The 16,515-nt window shown below is 36.8% G+C and overlaps 1 protein-coding gene across 1 annotated transcript in view; it reads left to right on the forward strand.

Moving 5' to 3' along the window:
• The window catches only part of PRKCI (protein kinase C iota), an 82,596-nt gene extending 66,339 nt beyond the window's left edge, over nt 1–16,257 (forward strand). Inside the window, exons 13-18 of the mRNA XM_060099118.1 lie at nt 4,160–4,247; nt 5,261–5,386; nt 6,543–6,622; nt 8,404–8,493; nt 8,872–8,987; nt 13,603–16,257. Coding sequence (XP_059955101.1) covers nt 4,160–4,247; nt 5,261–5,386; nt 6,543–6,622; nt 8,404–8,493; nt 8,872–8,987; nt 13,603–13,690 — 588 coding nt within the window. The 3' untranslated portion in view covers nt 13,691–16,257. The remainder of the gene's footprint in view (nt 1–4,159; nt 4,248–5,260; nt 5,387–6,542; nt 6,623–8,403; nt 8,494–8,871; nt 8,988–13,602) is intronic.
• The last annotated feature ends 258 nt before the right edge of the window (nt 16,258–16,515 follow it).

Consider the following 16,515-nt stretch of genomic DNA (forward strand, 5'->3'; position numbering starts at 1 on the left):
TTCAGAGACTTAACCAACAGTACTTTGTCTCTTTTCCAACTAACATATTTACGCCCGATGTTAAACCTTATGGGAAATAAATCCCCTGGAAATTTGAATGTTCTTATCTTATGACTTAACATCAGTATTTAAACTTACCTAATGTCTGACCTTGGGCATATATTGGATAAATTTCTTTTCCTTATAATTATTCTTTGGTAAATCTAAATCATTTAAAAATTTTTTCATAATTTCTCCAGAAATACTTTCTTTAGTTTAATTAATTTAATTTCTTTAGTTTCTCACTAGATACTTTTATATAAAGAATGCAGGGACTTCCCTGGTGGTCCAGCGGTTAAGACTCCACTCTCCCAGTGGAGAGCATCCGGGTTTGATCCCTGGTCAGGGAACTAGATCCCGCATGCCACAACTAAAGATCACGTACTCGGCAATGAAGATCCTGCGTCGCCTAAATAAATAAATATTTTTTTTAAAAAGGGGGGGATTTCCCTGGCATTCCAGTGGTTAAGACTTCGCTTTCCAATGCAGGGGGTGCAGGTTTGATCCCTGATCGGGGAGCTAAGATCCCACATGCCTTGTGGCCAAAATACCAAAACATAAAACAGAAGCAATATTGTAACAAATTCAATAAAGACTTTAAAAAATGTATTAAAAAAGTTTAAAAAGAGTGCAGAGAATAGTGATGACTGGAGGCATAAGAAAACTGCAATTAACATCTTCAGAGTTATGTTTGGAATATTTTATGAACATTGATTTTTTTAATTGACTGAAAAACCAGCTATTTTGTGAATTGATGTGCCTTTAACTATTTTTTATCAGCAGGGTGTGTTATAATAATATCTATGTTATGCTGTAAATAATTTAGCTGATGGGCCTATGTTCAGATATCCAGTCAAAAGGTGAATGATTTAGTATAGTTCTTTTACAAGTTAACAGACTGCATCCCTTGCCTCTGAGTCTTACCCTGAAAGTGCATGTCACTCACCATAAGACTGTATGTCGAGCCATTGCCCATTATACAAAACAACTTAAATCACATTCCTATTTCTTGTACAGGCATACCTCGTTTTACTGTGCTTCACAGATAATTGCGTTTTCTACAAGTTGATGTTTTGTGGCAACCCTGTGTTGTCAGATGATGGTTAGCATTTTTAAAAATATTTATTTATTTATTATTTATTTATTTTTGGCTGCATTGGATCTTAGTTGCAGCACACAGAATCTTTTGCTGCAGCGTGCAGGCTTCTCTCTAGTTGTGGCGCATGGGCTCCAGAGCATGCGGGCTCAGTAGTTGCAGCGTGCAGGCTTAGTTGCCCTGCAGCATGTGGGATCTTAGTTCCCCGACCAGGGATCGAACCCACATCCCCTGCGTTGGAAGGCAGATTCTTAACTACTGGACCACCAGGGGAAGTCCTTGTTAGCACTTTTTAGCAATAAAGTTTTTTTTTTAACTTTTATTGAAATATAGTTGATTTACAATGTTGTGTTTAAAGTATTTTTTATTTAAGGTATTCACTTTGTTTTTTAGACATAATGCTTTTGCACACTTAATAGATTACAGTGTAGTGTAAACGTAATTTTTATATGCACTGGGAAACCAAAAATATTCACGTGACTCAATTTATTGTGATGTCATAAATGGGGGTCTGAAAGCAAACTGCAGTATCTCCATGTATGACTGTATACAAAAATAACATATATATCCCTGTTAGAGATCTTTAAAAAATCCTTGGAGTCACAACATATATTACTAAGTATTTCTTCTAGATGTTTGTGTTAGTGTTATATATAATAGTGTAAAATTTGAAGACAAATACATACATCACGCCCAGAATATCTCTGTAGGAACACATAAGAACCTCATGACAGTGGTTGTCCCTAGGGAGCTGGAACTGGATGCGTCAGGGACAAGAATGGGAGGAAGGCTTGATTTTTAGTGTATATCTTCCCCCCCAACCTTTTTGTTTGGAATTTTGTGCCATGTAATTTAACAATAGGGAAATGGTTAGATTCTAGGTACATATGTTGAGTTGGATTTGTAGTTATTAATAATAGTAAGTCTGTAATTACGTGGGAAATTACATAGCTATAAAGTAAAAAAAGCAGATGCTTAATTGTATATTTAATATTATTCAGCTTGTATTTAGACTATCTCTTTATTATTTTTAGTTTTAATTGAGGTATGATTGATTTATAGTATTATGTAAGTTTCAGATGTACAACATAGTGATTTACGTTTTTTAAAGATTGTAGTCCATTTATAGTTATTATAAAATTGGACTATATTCCCTGTGCTGTACAATATACCCTTGTAGCTTATTTATTTTATACATAGTAGTTTGTGCCTCAATCTCCTACCTCTATTTTGTGCCTTCCTTCTCCCTCTCCCTCTCCCCACTGGTAGCCACTAGTTTATTCTCTATATCTGTGAGTCTGTTTTTGTTGTTGTTACTATATTCATTTGTTTGTTTTATTTTTTAAATTCCACATATAAGTGATAGCATACAGTATTTGTCTTTCTCTGTCTGACTTATTTCAATAGCATAATAACCCTCCAAGTCTATATATGTTGTTGTTAATGGCAAAATCTCATTCGTTTTTGTGGCTGAGTAGTATTCCAGTAGTATTTTGTCAGTGGTTTCCTTTGCTGTGCAAAAACTTTTAAGTTTAATTAGGTCCCATTTGTTTATTTTGGCTTTTGTTTCCTTTGCCTTAGAAGATAGATCAAAATATATATATACTGGTACAGTATATGTCAAAGAGTATTCTGCCTATGTTTTCTTTTAGGAGTTTTGTGGTTTCTGGTCTTATATTTAGGTCTTCAATCCATTTTGAGTTTATTTTTGTATATGGTGTGCTAAAATATTCTAATTTCATTCTTTTACATGTGGATGTCCTGTTTTTCCAGCACCACTAATTGAAGAGACTGTCTTTTCTCCATTGTATACTTTTGCTTCCTTTGTCATAGACCAATTAATGACAAGTGAATGGGCTTATTTATGGACTCTCTATTTCTGTTCCATTGACCTATGTGTCTGTTTTTGTGCCAGTACCACACTGTTTTCATTACTGTAGCTTTGTAGTACAGTCTGAAGTCAGAGAGCTTGATTCCTCCAACTCTTTTCTTTCTCAAGATTGTTTTGGCTCTTTCTTATTTGCCTGTGGCCCAAGAATGATCTGAATGATATTAGTCCTTTGAAATATATTGAGGTTTCTTTTATGCCTTAGTATTTGGTCAGTATCCCAAAAGTACTTTAAAAAGGGTATATAATCTATTTTGCCAAGTCTGAAGGCACCCCCCCTGGTTTGCAGAAGAGTAAAGGCATTCTTCGTGGTTTGCAGATGGCTGTCTTCCCATTGTATCCTCAAATGGTGGGGAGAGAGAAAGGGGCTAGCTCTCTTTCTCTTCTTATAAGAACATGAATCCCATCATGGGGCTCAAACCTCATGATCTAATTACCTCCCCAAAGGCCCCCCCACCCAATGCTATCACATTAGGGCTTCAGCATAAGAATATTAGGGGCACGTAAACATTCAGACAATAGCAGGGATTGTGAAATACTCTTAATAATTTTGTCCATTTTTACTAGTTGTATTTTGAGGCTGTGTTGTTAGCTACATACAAGTTTGTTTTAACTTCTTGGTGATTTTTCCATTTGTTATTTTGTAGTTTCTCTATTTATACATATTAGTGTGTTTTACCTTAATTTCCTCCATCCTGTAGCTATTAAAATACAAAACCAAAAAACGTGTGCCTTAGGAGAAATGACCAGAAGGGAAACATCATAATGCCAGCAGTGGTTGTGTTAGGAGGTGGGATTTAAAGAGCTTCTTTTCTTCATAAAATATGATTCCTTTTACTCATGTAATTTAAGTTTTTCTATTACAATTTTACTTGAGTATAAATTATTTTAAGTGCAATTTTTATCTTAATTGAACTGACTCTTTACCTACATCTAGTGAGGACAGGTTTTTTTTAAGGTATTTAGTAAAAACCCATGATTTTAATAATAAAGGCAACTGTGCTAGTGATATTTTATTTAAGCTCAATATATTATTACCTATAGATGCTGACCTTATGTGATAGATGAAATAAAAGAGGTGAATTTAAAACAGATTTTGCATCTTATTATTTTTTTCTTTTTTTTTTTAATAAAAGGAAGGATTACGGCCAGGAGATACAACCAGCACTTTCTGTGGTACTCCTAATTACATTGCTCCTGAAATTTTAAGAGGAGAAGATTATGGTAATAAATTGGTGGTATTTTGGCTATGTGCTAGAAGGGTGGTTAAATGTGGTACCAATTGCATTATAGTACACTATAGTATTTCAATACTGAGCTTATTAACATAAACTTTCTTGATCTTCTTAAAACCTACATAAAACCCCCAAATTCTGAAATCAGAGACGGTGGGACTTTGGCAGTATTTGGGGGTGCAAATTTAAATAATATTTTATTAGTAGCAAGCACTTAAGAGTACTAGGCACTATTCTAAGCAGTTTGCATATGTTAACTAAGTTGATCCTCTTAATAATCCTATGAGGTAAGCACTGTTAATTCACATTTTACAAACAAGGAAACTGATATACAGAAAGGTTAAATAACTTGCCCAAGGTCATGTAGCTAGAAAGTGGCAGAGTTGGGATTTAATCAGCCATGTGACTCCAGAGTCATAAACCTCTGGAAGATTGTTCAGATTTCCTGGAGTATTTCTCCCAGGAATCTGAAAGATGGAGGAAAGATTGTCTGCTTTTCAGGAACAAGAGGATATGTTTATCTCAAGAAAACATTTGACCCTTTGGATTCTGGCCCTTTGATTCCAGCAGTTGTAAAGGAGGATGGGTATTTATGATAGCTGCTCATAATCCAGTTCCAAAGTCCTTCAGGGATCTTTAGTCAGCTAGCAGAAGATCATGTTTCAGACCAAGGAAGGTTATTCTCAAATACAATTTCATTATATCCTCAAAACAAAATATTAGATACAGGCTATGAGTTTGAAATTACAGGCATATTTGGGAAGCAAAACTTATGTTCCATTTTCCATATTTTATTTTTAAAGTTATCTTTTAGGTACCTCCCCTTTTTGATAAGTGAAATATTCCTAAAATCCTCGATGCCTACCATGATAGTTGTAATGCATTTCAAGTTTACTTTTTCATTGTGTTTATTTTTTTATTATGTAATAAAATGAATCTCAAATTACTGACTTTTTAGAATGCAGAATGGATAATTTGTTGCTTTAAAATTTCTTTTTGAAGGTTTCAGCGTCGACTGGTGGGCTCTTGGAGTACTAATGTTTGAGATGATGGCAGGAAGGTCTCCATTTGATATTGTTGGGAGCTCGGATAACCCTGATCAAAACACAGAGGATTATCTTTTTCAAGGTAATTTGCAGTGTTTTACAGAGATTCACTGTGAATAATCTATTCTAGAGCATGAATGAGGATGGTTCAAGTTATTACTTTGAGTAAGAAAGAGGAAAATAATGTGGACAATATAGTCCTTAACACGTGAGGCTTTGAGTTTGTTTTCGTTGTTGTTGTTGTTTTCATCTATCCTTCCTACCTCTTAGTCTGTTCACATTTGCCAGTTACCTTCTCATACTCAAAAACATAACAAAGAGTTTCCTTCAGATTGTACGTGACAGAGATTGGAGGAAAGAATTGTGTAGCTGGAGAGGACAGTCTTTTCACCTGGACCACGAGGCTGAATGCATAAGTCCAACAGCAATATGGGGAAAAAGCAGAGTACCAAGAAGATAAGAGGGATCAAAAGGTGAAGAAAAAAGCCGCACAATTGGAAATACAAAGAATTGAACAGAACGGAAACAAGCAGACAAGCACAAGGACCCTTCCCCTACCAACACACAGTCCAAAGAAGTGCGAAGACTGCCATAAAATTCTACATTTCATAATTAAGGCCATCACAGGAAATGAATGGATATTTCATGTAATAGGAAATACAGCTGGCTGTGGAATATATGGAAAGACGTTCAACCTCACTACTAATTAGGGGTGTGCACATTAAAACATTAATGAGCTGCCATTTTATACCTACACATTTGGCAAAAACTTTAAAGTCTGATAATACTAGTGCTGGTGAGGATATGGAGCAACTGGAACTCTGGTGGCAGGAGTGAAAATGGACACAACAGCTTTGGAGAATAATTTGGCAACGTCTAATAAAGTTGAATATAGTAATGTGCCACACATTTTACAGATACTAACTCATTTAAACCTCATAACACCCCAATGAATCAAGTATTATTTTTATTCCAATTTTACAGATGAGGAAACTAAGGTAAGGTAGTCAAAGAATAAAACATATGCATATAATAATAAAAACTGTTCAGAGTAGATAGAGGCTATCTCTGAGAAGGAAGGAGAGGAATGGGACTGGGAAAGTACACAAGACGCCTAGGTAGTGTATGTAATGTCTTTGTTTTTTTCTGCTAGAATGCCTTAAATACCTCATAATAAAAATATAAAGATTAAAGCCCTGTAAAAGTTAAATATAATGCCGTAAATCTTATCTTTCTAGTTATTTTGGAAAAACAAATTCGCATACCACGTTCTTTGTCTGTAAAAGCTGCAAGTGTCCTGAAGAGCTTCCTCAACAAGGTATAAATTGTGTATAAAACCTTTAGTGATTTATCTCTATACAAATGAAGCTGGTAAGGAGAGGTTCAGGCAACGTAAAATTCCAAAACATCAGAGTATGTAATTTTTCAGTTAGATCTGGAACTTGTCTCTTCAGCAAAGAGTAGGTTGACAGAATTAGATCCCGAGATGAGGTGTTCTTTCCATTTTGCCAATATAATTTACCCCCAGCTTTATATTACATATGGTGTTTTTAATGTAAGTGAAAAATACCATGTACTCAGGGAAAAATTGCATCTCTGGGGATAGCCTCAATTGTACTTTCAGCTCTGTTTTTCAGTTTTCTTTAGATAATTATTCATAGAATGTCTTAACTTATTGAGCACTTAGTGCAGTAGTGTTCCCTACAAATTCTCATATCACAACCCTATAATTAGATAATATTCAGAAGAAATGAAATGCTATCATTGGCGCTTTAAAAAATCTGAACATCTGAAAATTCTGTTGTTTGTTGCAGTTGGTAGGCTAGAAGAGTTTTAGGATCTATCTAAGATTGTGATTCTGAACTATCTTTACTCATAACACTTCTAACACCAAATGTGTAGGTTTTTTCCACACCAACCAATTTTCCAATTCTTACGTTAAAATCTTATTTTAAATAAATGGTAGGTTAGAAAGTAGGCTGATGTGCATTTATTTATTTATTTGTTTGTTTGTTTATTTATTTAAAGAGCCCTCTCTCTAACACCAATCTACTTCTTTTTTTTAATAAATTTTATTTATTTTTAAATTTTTGGCTGTGTGGGCTTTCCCTGGTTGCAGCGAACGGGGGCTACTCTTTGTTGCAGTGTGTGGGCTTCTCATTGCAGTGGCTTCTCTTGTTGCAGAGCACAGGCTCTAGGTGTGCAGGCTTCAGTAGTTGTGGCACGCGGGCTCAGTAGTTGTGGCACATCGGCTCTAGAGCGCGGGCTCAGTAGTTGTGGCACACGGGCTTAGTTGCTCTGCGGCATGTGGAATCTTCCCGGACCAGGGCTTAAACCACTGTCCCCTGCATTGGCAGGCGGATTCGTAACCACTGCACCACCAGGGAATCCCTGCATTTATTTTCTAAGATAAATAGATAAGATAATGATGAATTTTAATAAAATAAGAAATTCAAGCTTGTTTTAAATGAGTATTTTATGTGAGGAAAGATTTAAACTGGAAACCTAAGCTTTAACACAGTGAAAAGTGAAGGTGAGAAGTGTCAGTATGCAAAACAAAATGCCTTTTACTGCAAAGAAAAATGGAAACATGTTCTCATTCATGATAATTTTATAAGTTGCAGTCCCCTTCTCAGTCCAGTGATTCAGATAATGGTTGTATCGTTGCGCTATACACAGATTATGGTTGTTGTAATTGGGCATAGGACTTTTAAATTGAGCTAAAAAACAAACTTGTAAAATTTGGGGGGTTGTATATTTTGACTATCGCTCTAACCCATGTCAAAGAAAGAGCTGGATGCTGCCTAGCTGATTCTGCTGCTCTTTTTCCTCCCATTTTTCTTTAGCAAGGTGTGGCGACATCTCTCCACTTGAATTACAAGGATAGCTGGAGAGAGAGCCATGAGGAAATCTTACTTGTCACAAGCTTCAGATACTCATTTGAGTATCTAGTGTTGCACTTTCTAGAAAAGAAAGGTAGACCATTCTGAGTTCACACATAAAGGTATCATATAATAGACACAAAACACAGGTCACAAAGATGATTTATTCTAAAGCAGGATATTCACCCAGTTCTTGAAACATTTCTTTCCACCATAGGACCCAAAGGAACGATTGGGTTGTCATCCTCAAACAGGATTTGCTGATATTCAGGGACACCCATTCTTCCGAAATGTTGATTGGGATATGGTATGTAAATTGTGGACTGTTTTATATATTAGGTTTCATTATTTTCTTGGGCCAAAATTTATTAACTTAAAAGAATATTGAAAAACTAGTATATCACAGCTTAAATAATTTAAAACCACTCTCTTCAGTGCTTTTAAAAAAGCTTTTGAAACAGTAAAAGTTTAGAACATTAATTTAATGGAACAGGTTGTAATATTATTGAGGCCTGCATCAATGTTCAGATTTGCAAATTATTTCCATCATTGTGAATATTGTAGAACAATGCCTAGGGACTCATTTTAATAAGACTGGGAAATATCTGAGGACAGAGGAGAAATGTAGAGGTGGAATATTTCTAAGAATGCAGGCTTGAGCTGTCATCCACTATGTCTTTTCTAGATGGAGCAAAAGCAGGTGGTACCTCCCTTTAAACCAAATATTTCTGGGGAATTTGGTTTGGACAACTTTGATTCTCAGTTTACTAATGAACCTGTCCAACTCACTCCAGATGATGAGTAAGTAATTCTATAGACTGAAATATTTTTAAAGTTCTTTGAAAGTCCCATTTTTAATGGCTACACGGTGTTTCATTATCCAATTATGCTGGGGTTTTTTTGTTTTTTTTTTTTTTTTGCGATACGTGGGCCTCTCACTGTTGTGGCCTCTCCCGTTGCGGAGCACAGGCTCCGGACTCGCAGGCTCAGCGGCCATGGCTCACGGGCCCAGCCACTCCGTGGCATGTGGGATCTTCCCAGACCGGGGCACGAACCTGTGTCCCCTGCATTGGCAGGCAGACCCTCAACCACTGTGCCACCAGGGAAGCCTCTATGCTGTATTTTATCTAACATTCAGTTATGGGATGTTTGAATTATACAATTATCAAAACAGTAATTGTCATTTTCTTCTTTGCTTTATGTGTATTGTCTCTAATTCTCACGACAACCTTGTAAACCTAGTGGTCATCATCTTTGTTCTACAGATGAGGAAACCAAGGCTCAGAGAGGTTAAGCAAAGTTATGCAGCTATGAGGTGGCAGAGCCAGGATTCAAACCCAAGTCTGACTAAGGCCTGTGCTCTTTCCACTCCACTGCGCCGTTTCCCATTTTGATAATGACCATCTTTGTCTGAGTTCCTGAGTATTACCTTAAGATAGATTCCTAGACAGGGAATTATGTCAGAGGGTGCGAAATTTTTAAAGCTCTTGATATGTATTGCCAAATTACTTTTTAAAAAGATTACATCAACATATCAAGTCCAGGCAGCAGTGATCTGACATACTTTTTGTGTTTATGTTGTATCTTTTAAAGTTTAGAATAACTTGGGGATATTTGACCCTTCACCTGTCATTACAGATTCATTCTCTCATCTCATAAAGCCCTTTCGGCTTGGCAGTCATTTTACTTTTACATCTTTTTAGTTCTTGTCACGTTCCTCACTGCAGCTGTTCTAAACTATCTCTACATTTTAGAAGCCTTCAATCCTACCCCTGCCTTCATCACTCTAAATGGATTAACCTTGCCTTGAGTTGACTGCCAGGATTGAGACCTCTCTGCTGTGAGCTTACTCCCTTTCCAGCTGTCACCAGACCACCTTGCATCTCAGAATTGCTCTCTAACTCTTCCCAAACTTTTGCTTCTTCCCAGTTCTTGGAAGGCAAGGGGTACTCTCCCCTTTTCCTCCAGGGTTCATTTTTGTCAGTTATCTCCACTACTCTACCTTCCTTTACTTCTCTTTACCAGCTTCTTTCCCTCTACTTATAAACATGTTCAAATATCCTAATTTTTTCCACTTCTTTTCTGCTTTTTTTTTTTTTTTTTTTTTTTTTTGCGGTACACGGGCCTCTCACTGTTGTGGCCTCTCCCGTTGCGGAGCACAGGCTCCAGACGCGCAGGCCCAGAGGCCGTGGCTCATGGGCCCAGCCGCTCCGCGGCACGTGGGATCTTCCCGGACTGGGGCACGAACCTGTGTCCCCTGCATCGGCAGGCGGACTCAACCACTACGCCACCAGGGAAGCCCTCCACTTCTTTGAACCACCACATTTTTTTCTCATTTTCCTTTCATCTTTGAGCATTTTCAAAAATAGTTAATAGATGCTTATGGTAAAAGCAAAATAAATAAGCACAATCTCTATTAAATTCCTTCAGAGTAGTCAACATTGATTATCTTACACTTTCTTGCTGCCTACACTTTAACCTCTTACAATTTAACCTGCTTTTTCACCTGTTGAAGGTTGAATTGACTTCTTAATTTCTAAATTTTAAAGCATTTTTTTAGTTTTTAAAATTTTTATTTATTTATTTATTTATTTTTGGCTGTGTTGGGTCTTCGTTTCTGTGCAAGGGCTTTCTCTAGTTGTGGCAAGCGGGGGCCACTCTTCATCGCGGTGCGCGGGCCTCTCACTGTCGCGGCCTCTCTTGTTGCGGAGCACAGGGTCCAGACACGCAGGCTCAGTAGTTGTGGCTCACAGGCTTAGTTGCTCTGTGGCATGTGGGATCTTCCCAGACCAGGGCCCGAACCCGTGTCCCTGCATTGGCAGGCGGATTCTCAACCACTGCGCCACCACGGAAGCCCTAAAGCATTTTTTGATCTGCCCCCATCTCCTCTGATGTCAGTAAAGCGTCTGGCACTCATGGCCTGCTTTAGTTGGCACTGCCTACCCTCTTTCTGCGTCATCTCTTTAACCACTTGTCATCTTATTTTCCCTGTCCCCTTGAGATTAGGATGCTCCATGGTTCTGTTCATGACTGCCTTCTCTTTGCTATATGCAGTTTGTACCTTGGAGATTTCAGCCACCCCCGTAGCATGGATACCAGCTATTAAATGACTCCCAGCTAAATTGGCAAACAATTCTTGAGCAAAAGGCACTATGCTAAGTACTGCACATTCAAAGATGATCAAGGCATAGGCCAGTCTCTCAGAAAGCTTACTGGCTACTAGAGGAGGGAGAGGTGTACCCAAATCATTATTTCTTGCAGCATTGTGTATTAGAAAGAGCACTGGATTTAACCAAAAGATAGGAATTTGAATCCCGACGCCACCTCTTACCAGCTGGGTACCCTGGGTGTGAATTGCATAACTTCTCTGAGCCTGTGTCTTCTCGTATTGCCTACCTCCCAAGGTGCTGTGAAGAGTAAATGAGCGGTGGTTTCTAAAGCTCCTAGCCCCTGCCCTGATATCTCTCCTGAGCTGCATTTCCCTCTACTAGTTTAAACATCTCTTCTAGTTTGTCAGATATGCACCTCAAACATATGAAGTCTAAATTGTTCTCACTCGGGTCCTTGTTTTTATTTACCCTTTTCTGCTTGTTGTACCACCGTGCAGTCCTGCATTTGGATTCAAGTGCCGAGTCAGTGGTTGTTGACTCTAACTTTTCCTTACCAAACTATATAATACCTTCAGCAGCCAAGTCCTCGTCTCTTTTTGCTTTACTTCATCACTTGTGTCGTTTCCATTCCCACTGCCATAAGCCCAGCTCAGCTCTCTCAGATCATACATAGAATATCATGCCATCCTAACTGACTCCTTCTTTACTTTGCAGCCTATTCGGTACACTCAGGAAGTACCACTCCAGTTCTTTAACTCCTTTCATCAGAAACCTTCAGTAACTGCTACATTGCCTAGCAGAAAAAGTCTATCCCCTTGGTTAGTAACTAAGGCCTCCCACCATCTACTTCAGCCTGACTTTCTAGCCATATCTCTCACTATACTCTAACACAAACACTGCGTTCTCATCAGGCTCAGTTACTCACCATTCCGATAGCATGCTGTTAACATTTCCTCTCTATTCCTCCTTCCTTTTCACCTATTGAAATCTTCCCCATCTTTCAGAGCTACCTCGGATGTAACCAGACCTTTGATGGATCAAGGTGGACCTACGTAGTGTAAACATCACTGGCGTCTTTGAGCTAGCCATTACCTTCCTTCCAACGTCCTCTGCCACTTAACACCCTTCTATTCCTGTGCTCTAACTCTAATAAACTACTGGCATTCCCCAGACCTAACATAATCTTTCATAATTCCATTCAGTAAGTGTTTGTGGAATGATGCTGCCTTTCTTGATTTCTCCAAGTAGAAGTCACCTTTTTCTTTAGAACTGTGGTTAGAGTACAACTTAGCTTGTTGTGTAGGAAACTTAGCAGGTACTGCTCTCTGTTATGTGAAGTACCTATCTTCCTTCTCTTCTTGAAGGAAGAGACTATGTCTGTGTGTAACGTGGTGCTCTGCAGTATGGTAGGAACATTTTTTTTTTCTTTTAAACATAATTCCTCCGTCATTTTATTTATTTATTTTTGCTGTGTTGGGTCTTCGTTTCTGTGCGAGGGCTTTCTCTAGTTGCGGCAGGCGGGGGCCACTGTTCATCGCGGTGCGCGGGCCTCTCACTATCGCGGCCTCTCTTGTTGCAGAGCACAGGCTCCAGACGCGCAGGCTCAGTAATTGTGGCTCACGGGCCCAGCCACTCTGCGGCATGTGGGATCCTCCCAGACCAGGGCTAGAACCCGTGTCCCCTGCCTTGGCAGGCAGACTCTCAACCACTGCGCCACCAGGGAAGCCCCGGTACAAACATTTAAGTAGTAAAATATTTGATGGAAATACTCTTGTGAATTAAACTAGGAGCCCAGTGTAGCAGAATGCCAGCCTCTCTGCTCCCTGTGACCCACTGTCTCCCTGTGGTGACCCTTCCTCACTCCAGGTCTTTCAGTGTTCTTCTTCCTGTTGTCTTTTCATTTTGGTTAACTTCTTCGGGGCCTTCTCTTCACCATCTTCCATCTGGCTGTTGGGGTGACTACTAAATTGCATACTAATACAGACATGGATGTTAAATTATGAATGCCGTTCAGGTCAAAAGTTAAGATTACCCAGGATTATGACAATTTGTACCTTGTTTATTCCCAGTCTTCAGTTTTGGACTACTTTTTGGTTCTAAACTTGCTCGTGGGATTATTAGTCTTTTTTGATTTTCAACATTCCTGATTCTTCTAGAAAATGTTTTGGGGTTAATCTAAAAACTTGTAGATTTTCCCCCCATATCTTATGTAAATTAGCCTTATTTTTAATTTTTTAATCTTATTTTTCCATTTAAGTAAAAAGTCAAAGAAATCTTGATGATGAAAATTATTTTTCTTTCAACAGTGACATTGTGAGGAAGATCGATCAGTCTGAATTTGAAGGTTTTGAGTACATTAATCCTCTTTTGATGTCTGCAGAAGAATGTGTCTGATCCTCCTTTCTCAACTATGCATTTTGCTTGTGTTGCCATTTAGTGCATGGATAAACTTGTTACCAGCCTGGATACAAAGAACCATTTTATATTTTTCACCTGCAAAAAAAGCACTCAGTATATTCTATTGTTGGCTGTAAGAGTCAATTATTACATCTAAGTTTAACTATGGAAAAAAAATGAAACTAGTTTGCAGACAATCATGTCAAAATTTAGTTACACTGGTAATCCAGCAACCTACTGATGAATAACAAAGTTGTCTATTTTGTTTAAAGGAAGTACTGACTAAAAAGAGTATCTGTTGCATTAAGGCGCATGGTGGGATTACATCATAAGCCTCCCCTGATTTTTGTCATACTCATGAAGTCATTTAGGTGTTTAATTTTGGAATAAAAGAGTAACACAAAATACAACTTGTATTACCTACTACTTTCTGAGTTCTGTGTGTTTAAAAATTCAGCTGTAAATTTTATCATTGCCTTAGCAAATTAAATTATTGATTTTTAAGGCAACAATTATAAATTGGTAATAAAAGATGTTGCTTGCTTAGAATGAGGGAATACAGATTCTCCTTGAGGAAGAAAATAGGCACATTTTATTAAGAATCAGATTCCAAATCATTAGCTGTTTTTGAAAAACTGATTTAAGTGATTTCTTTAGTATGTTAAGGGGTTAGTGTCTGAGCTTGTCCCTGTAGTGGGAACTTTAACTGGAGTGTTAATAAATGTAGTTCAAAGAACCCAGGATGCAATTAAATGGAACACTTCTCAGTATATAAAAAGGAAAAAATAGAAACTTAAAATAGATACAGAAAAGTGCAATGGTAATATTTATTTCTTATTGGACAGTAAATCTCACAGTCGCTTTTTGTGATTTGACTTAAATAATAAGGAAGCACTCACTTGCTACCAAATGTAAAAGCATTCCATTATCCAGTGGACACAGAATGTATACTATTTTTTCCTTATAATTCAGTATACAGGAAAATAATTTATCTTCCAAATAGTGTCTGAACCATGCTTGTTTCTTCCCCAAACCACATTATCCATGCTTTCGGATCCTGTTTGTGGCGTCTTCAATGAAACTCAAGAAAAAATAATAAAGTAAACATGAATAAATTTTCAGGATATGCACGTACACTCACACTCATCACAGTTCCAGCTCCTTAAGTGAGTTTTTGTTAAGTAGGTAACACATGTAATCAGAGTAGAATACATTTCAGGGGCAGAGTTCTTCAGATTATTTTTTATTAATATTAGTGTTTAACAATTTATTATTTAAAGTGATGCCAATGATAGCATCCTTCTGTTGTTTATTTTTAATTTTTTTTTTATGAAAAGGGACTTAAAAAATAACCATGATCATTTAAATTACTTATAATTGTCCAGTCTTAGTAAAATGTAACTTTTAGGAAAGCTATCTAGTCTTAAATTTAGAATGATTTAAAATATGTAGGCGTTTAATAAATTATCTCTTTTTTGGGGGCACGGGGATGCTGCATTTCATTTGAAATGTAATTTTTCCAAAGTTTCTGGCCATGTACTCTCTTTTCTTTGAATAGCTATGTCTGAAAGCAATGAAAACCTCCAAGGAAATGTTTATATAATTTACATGTTTATTTAAGAGGTATGTATGTTTCTCTTAAGACCTGAAACTTGTTTTAAAACAAAAAGAATATTCACTTCAAATCATAAATTTATAGAAATTTTTGACATATCAGAAATATGTTTATCATCTTGCTTTTAAGTGGTACTGTTTCCCTTAGGGCATTCGTTCTCAAGTTTTAGAATGTGGAATAATCACGTAGTAAGTGTGTTTAATATTCACATTACTGGGCCTGCCTTAGAATTCTGTTGGGTCTTTGGACCTCATTTTGAGAAACATTTTTTTGAGTTTTTCTTTTAGTTTGTCCTTAGTTACATATTAGAGAGAGTATTCATGATAAAACATTTTGAGAAGGGGTGGACAGATACTATCTTATCTACAGTTTTAAATAAGTTTTGAGTAAATGACTTCTTCAAGTTAGATATCTTCTAAAAAACAATCCATCAGTTTTCTATCAATGTTACAAATGATGAAACATTTTTCTGTGATGAGGTTTTAACCATTATTCAGGGTGGCCTTTTTTTAAAATATTTTTTTTTTAAAAAACTAATAAGATTTACTGTGTATATTTTATACAGAATTAAATTACAAATATGTTTTAACTTGTATTCTGATTTTTGTAGTCCTTATGTGCCATGCCAATTCTTTTTGTATTACATAGAAGTTGTTTCAAATTGCTCACCAGGGGACTAAGGCAGTTGACAGAATGGTTGGAATTTTGGTGTTCTAAGAAAAAATTTATTTTGTATAAGCATGTATGTGGTCAGATCACTCTATGTGTATGCAGCCTGAAATGCATATCAGGTATTATGCTTGTTTAGTACCTGTACATTTACTTTTAAAATTTTGTTTTGTTCTGATTTTTGTCATGTAGAATACTGCCTTGGTATAATGTGATCTGTATTTGTGTACCTTTTTTTTTTACTTTCAAATCTTTAAATAAAATGTTTAATACTTATCAAGATTGGAACATGTTTAATATGTAGCATACCAGAGTTTTGTAAAAGAACAAAGGCATATCAAAATTTGTTCAAGAAGAAAAATGAAAATTTTAGAGTTTGGAATTTTGCTGTACTTAAAGCAGCATTGGTAGTTCTGATGCCATATTGTAGACATCTACTCATAAAATACTGTTCAGTATATTTTTAAACTCACCCCTCTATATCTCTTATGTTGGAAAACAAATTAGTAAAAAATCAGCTGAAGAGAGAGCATTTTAA

Source organism: Mesoplodon densirostris, chromosome 5 (genome assembly GCF_025265405.1).
Source record: "Mesoplodon densirostris isolate mMesDen1 chromosome 5, mMesDen1 primary haplotype, whole genome shotgun sequence".
Taxonomy (NCBI): Eukaryota; Metazoa; Chordata; class Mammalia; order Artiodactyla; family Ziphiidae; genus Mesoplodon; species Mesoplodon densirostris.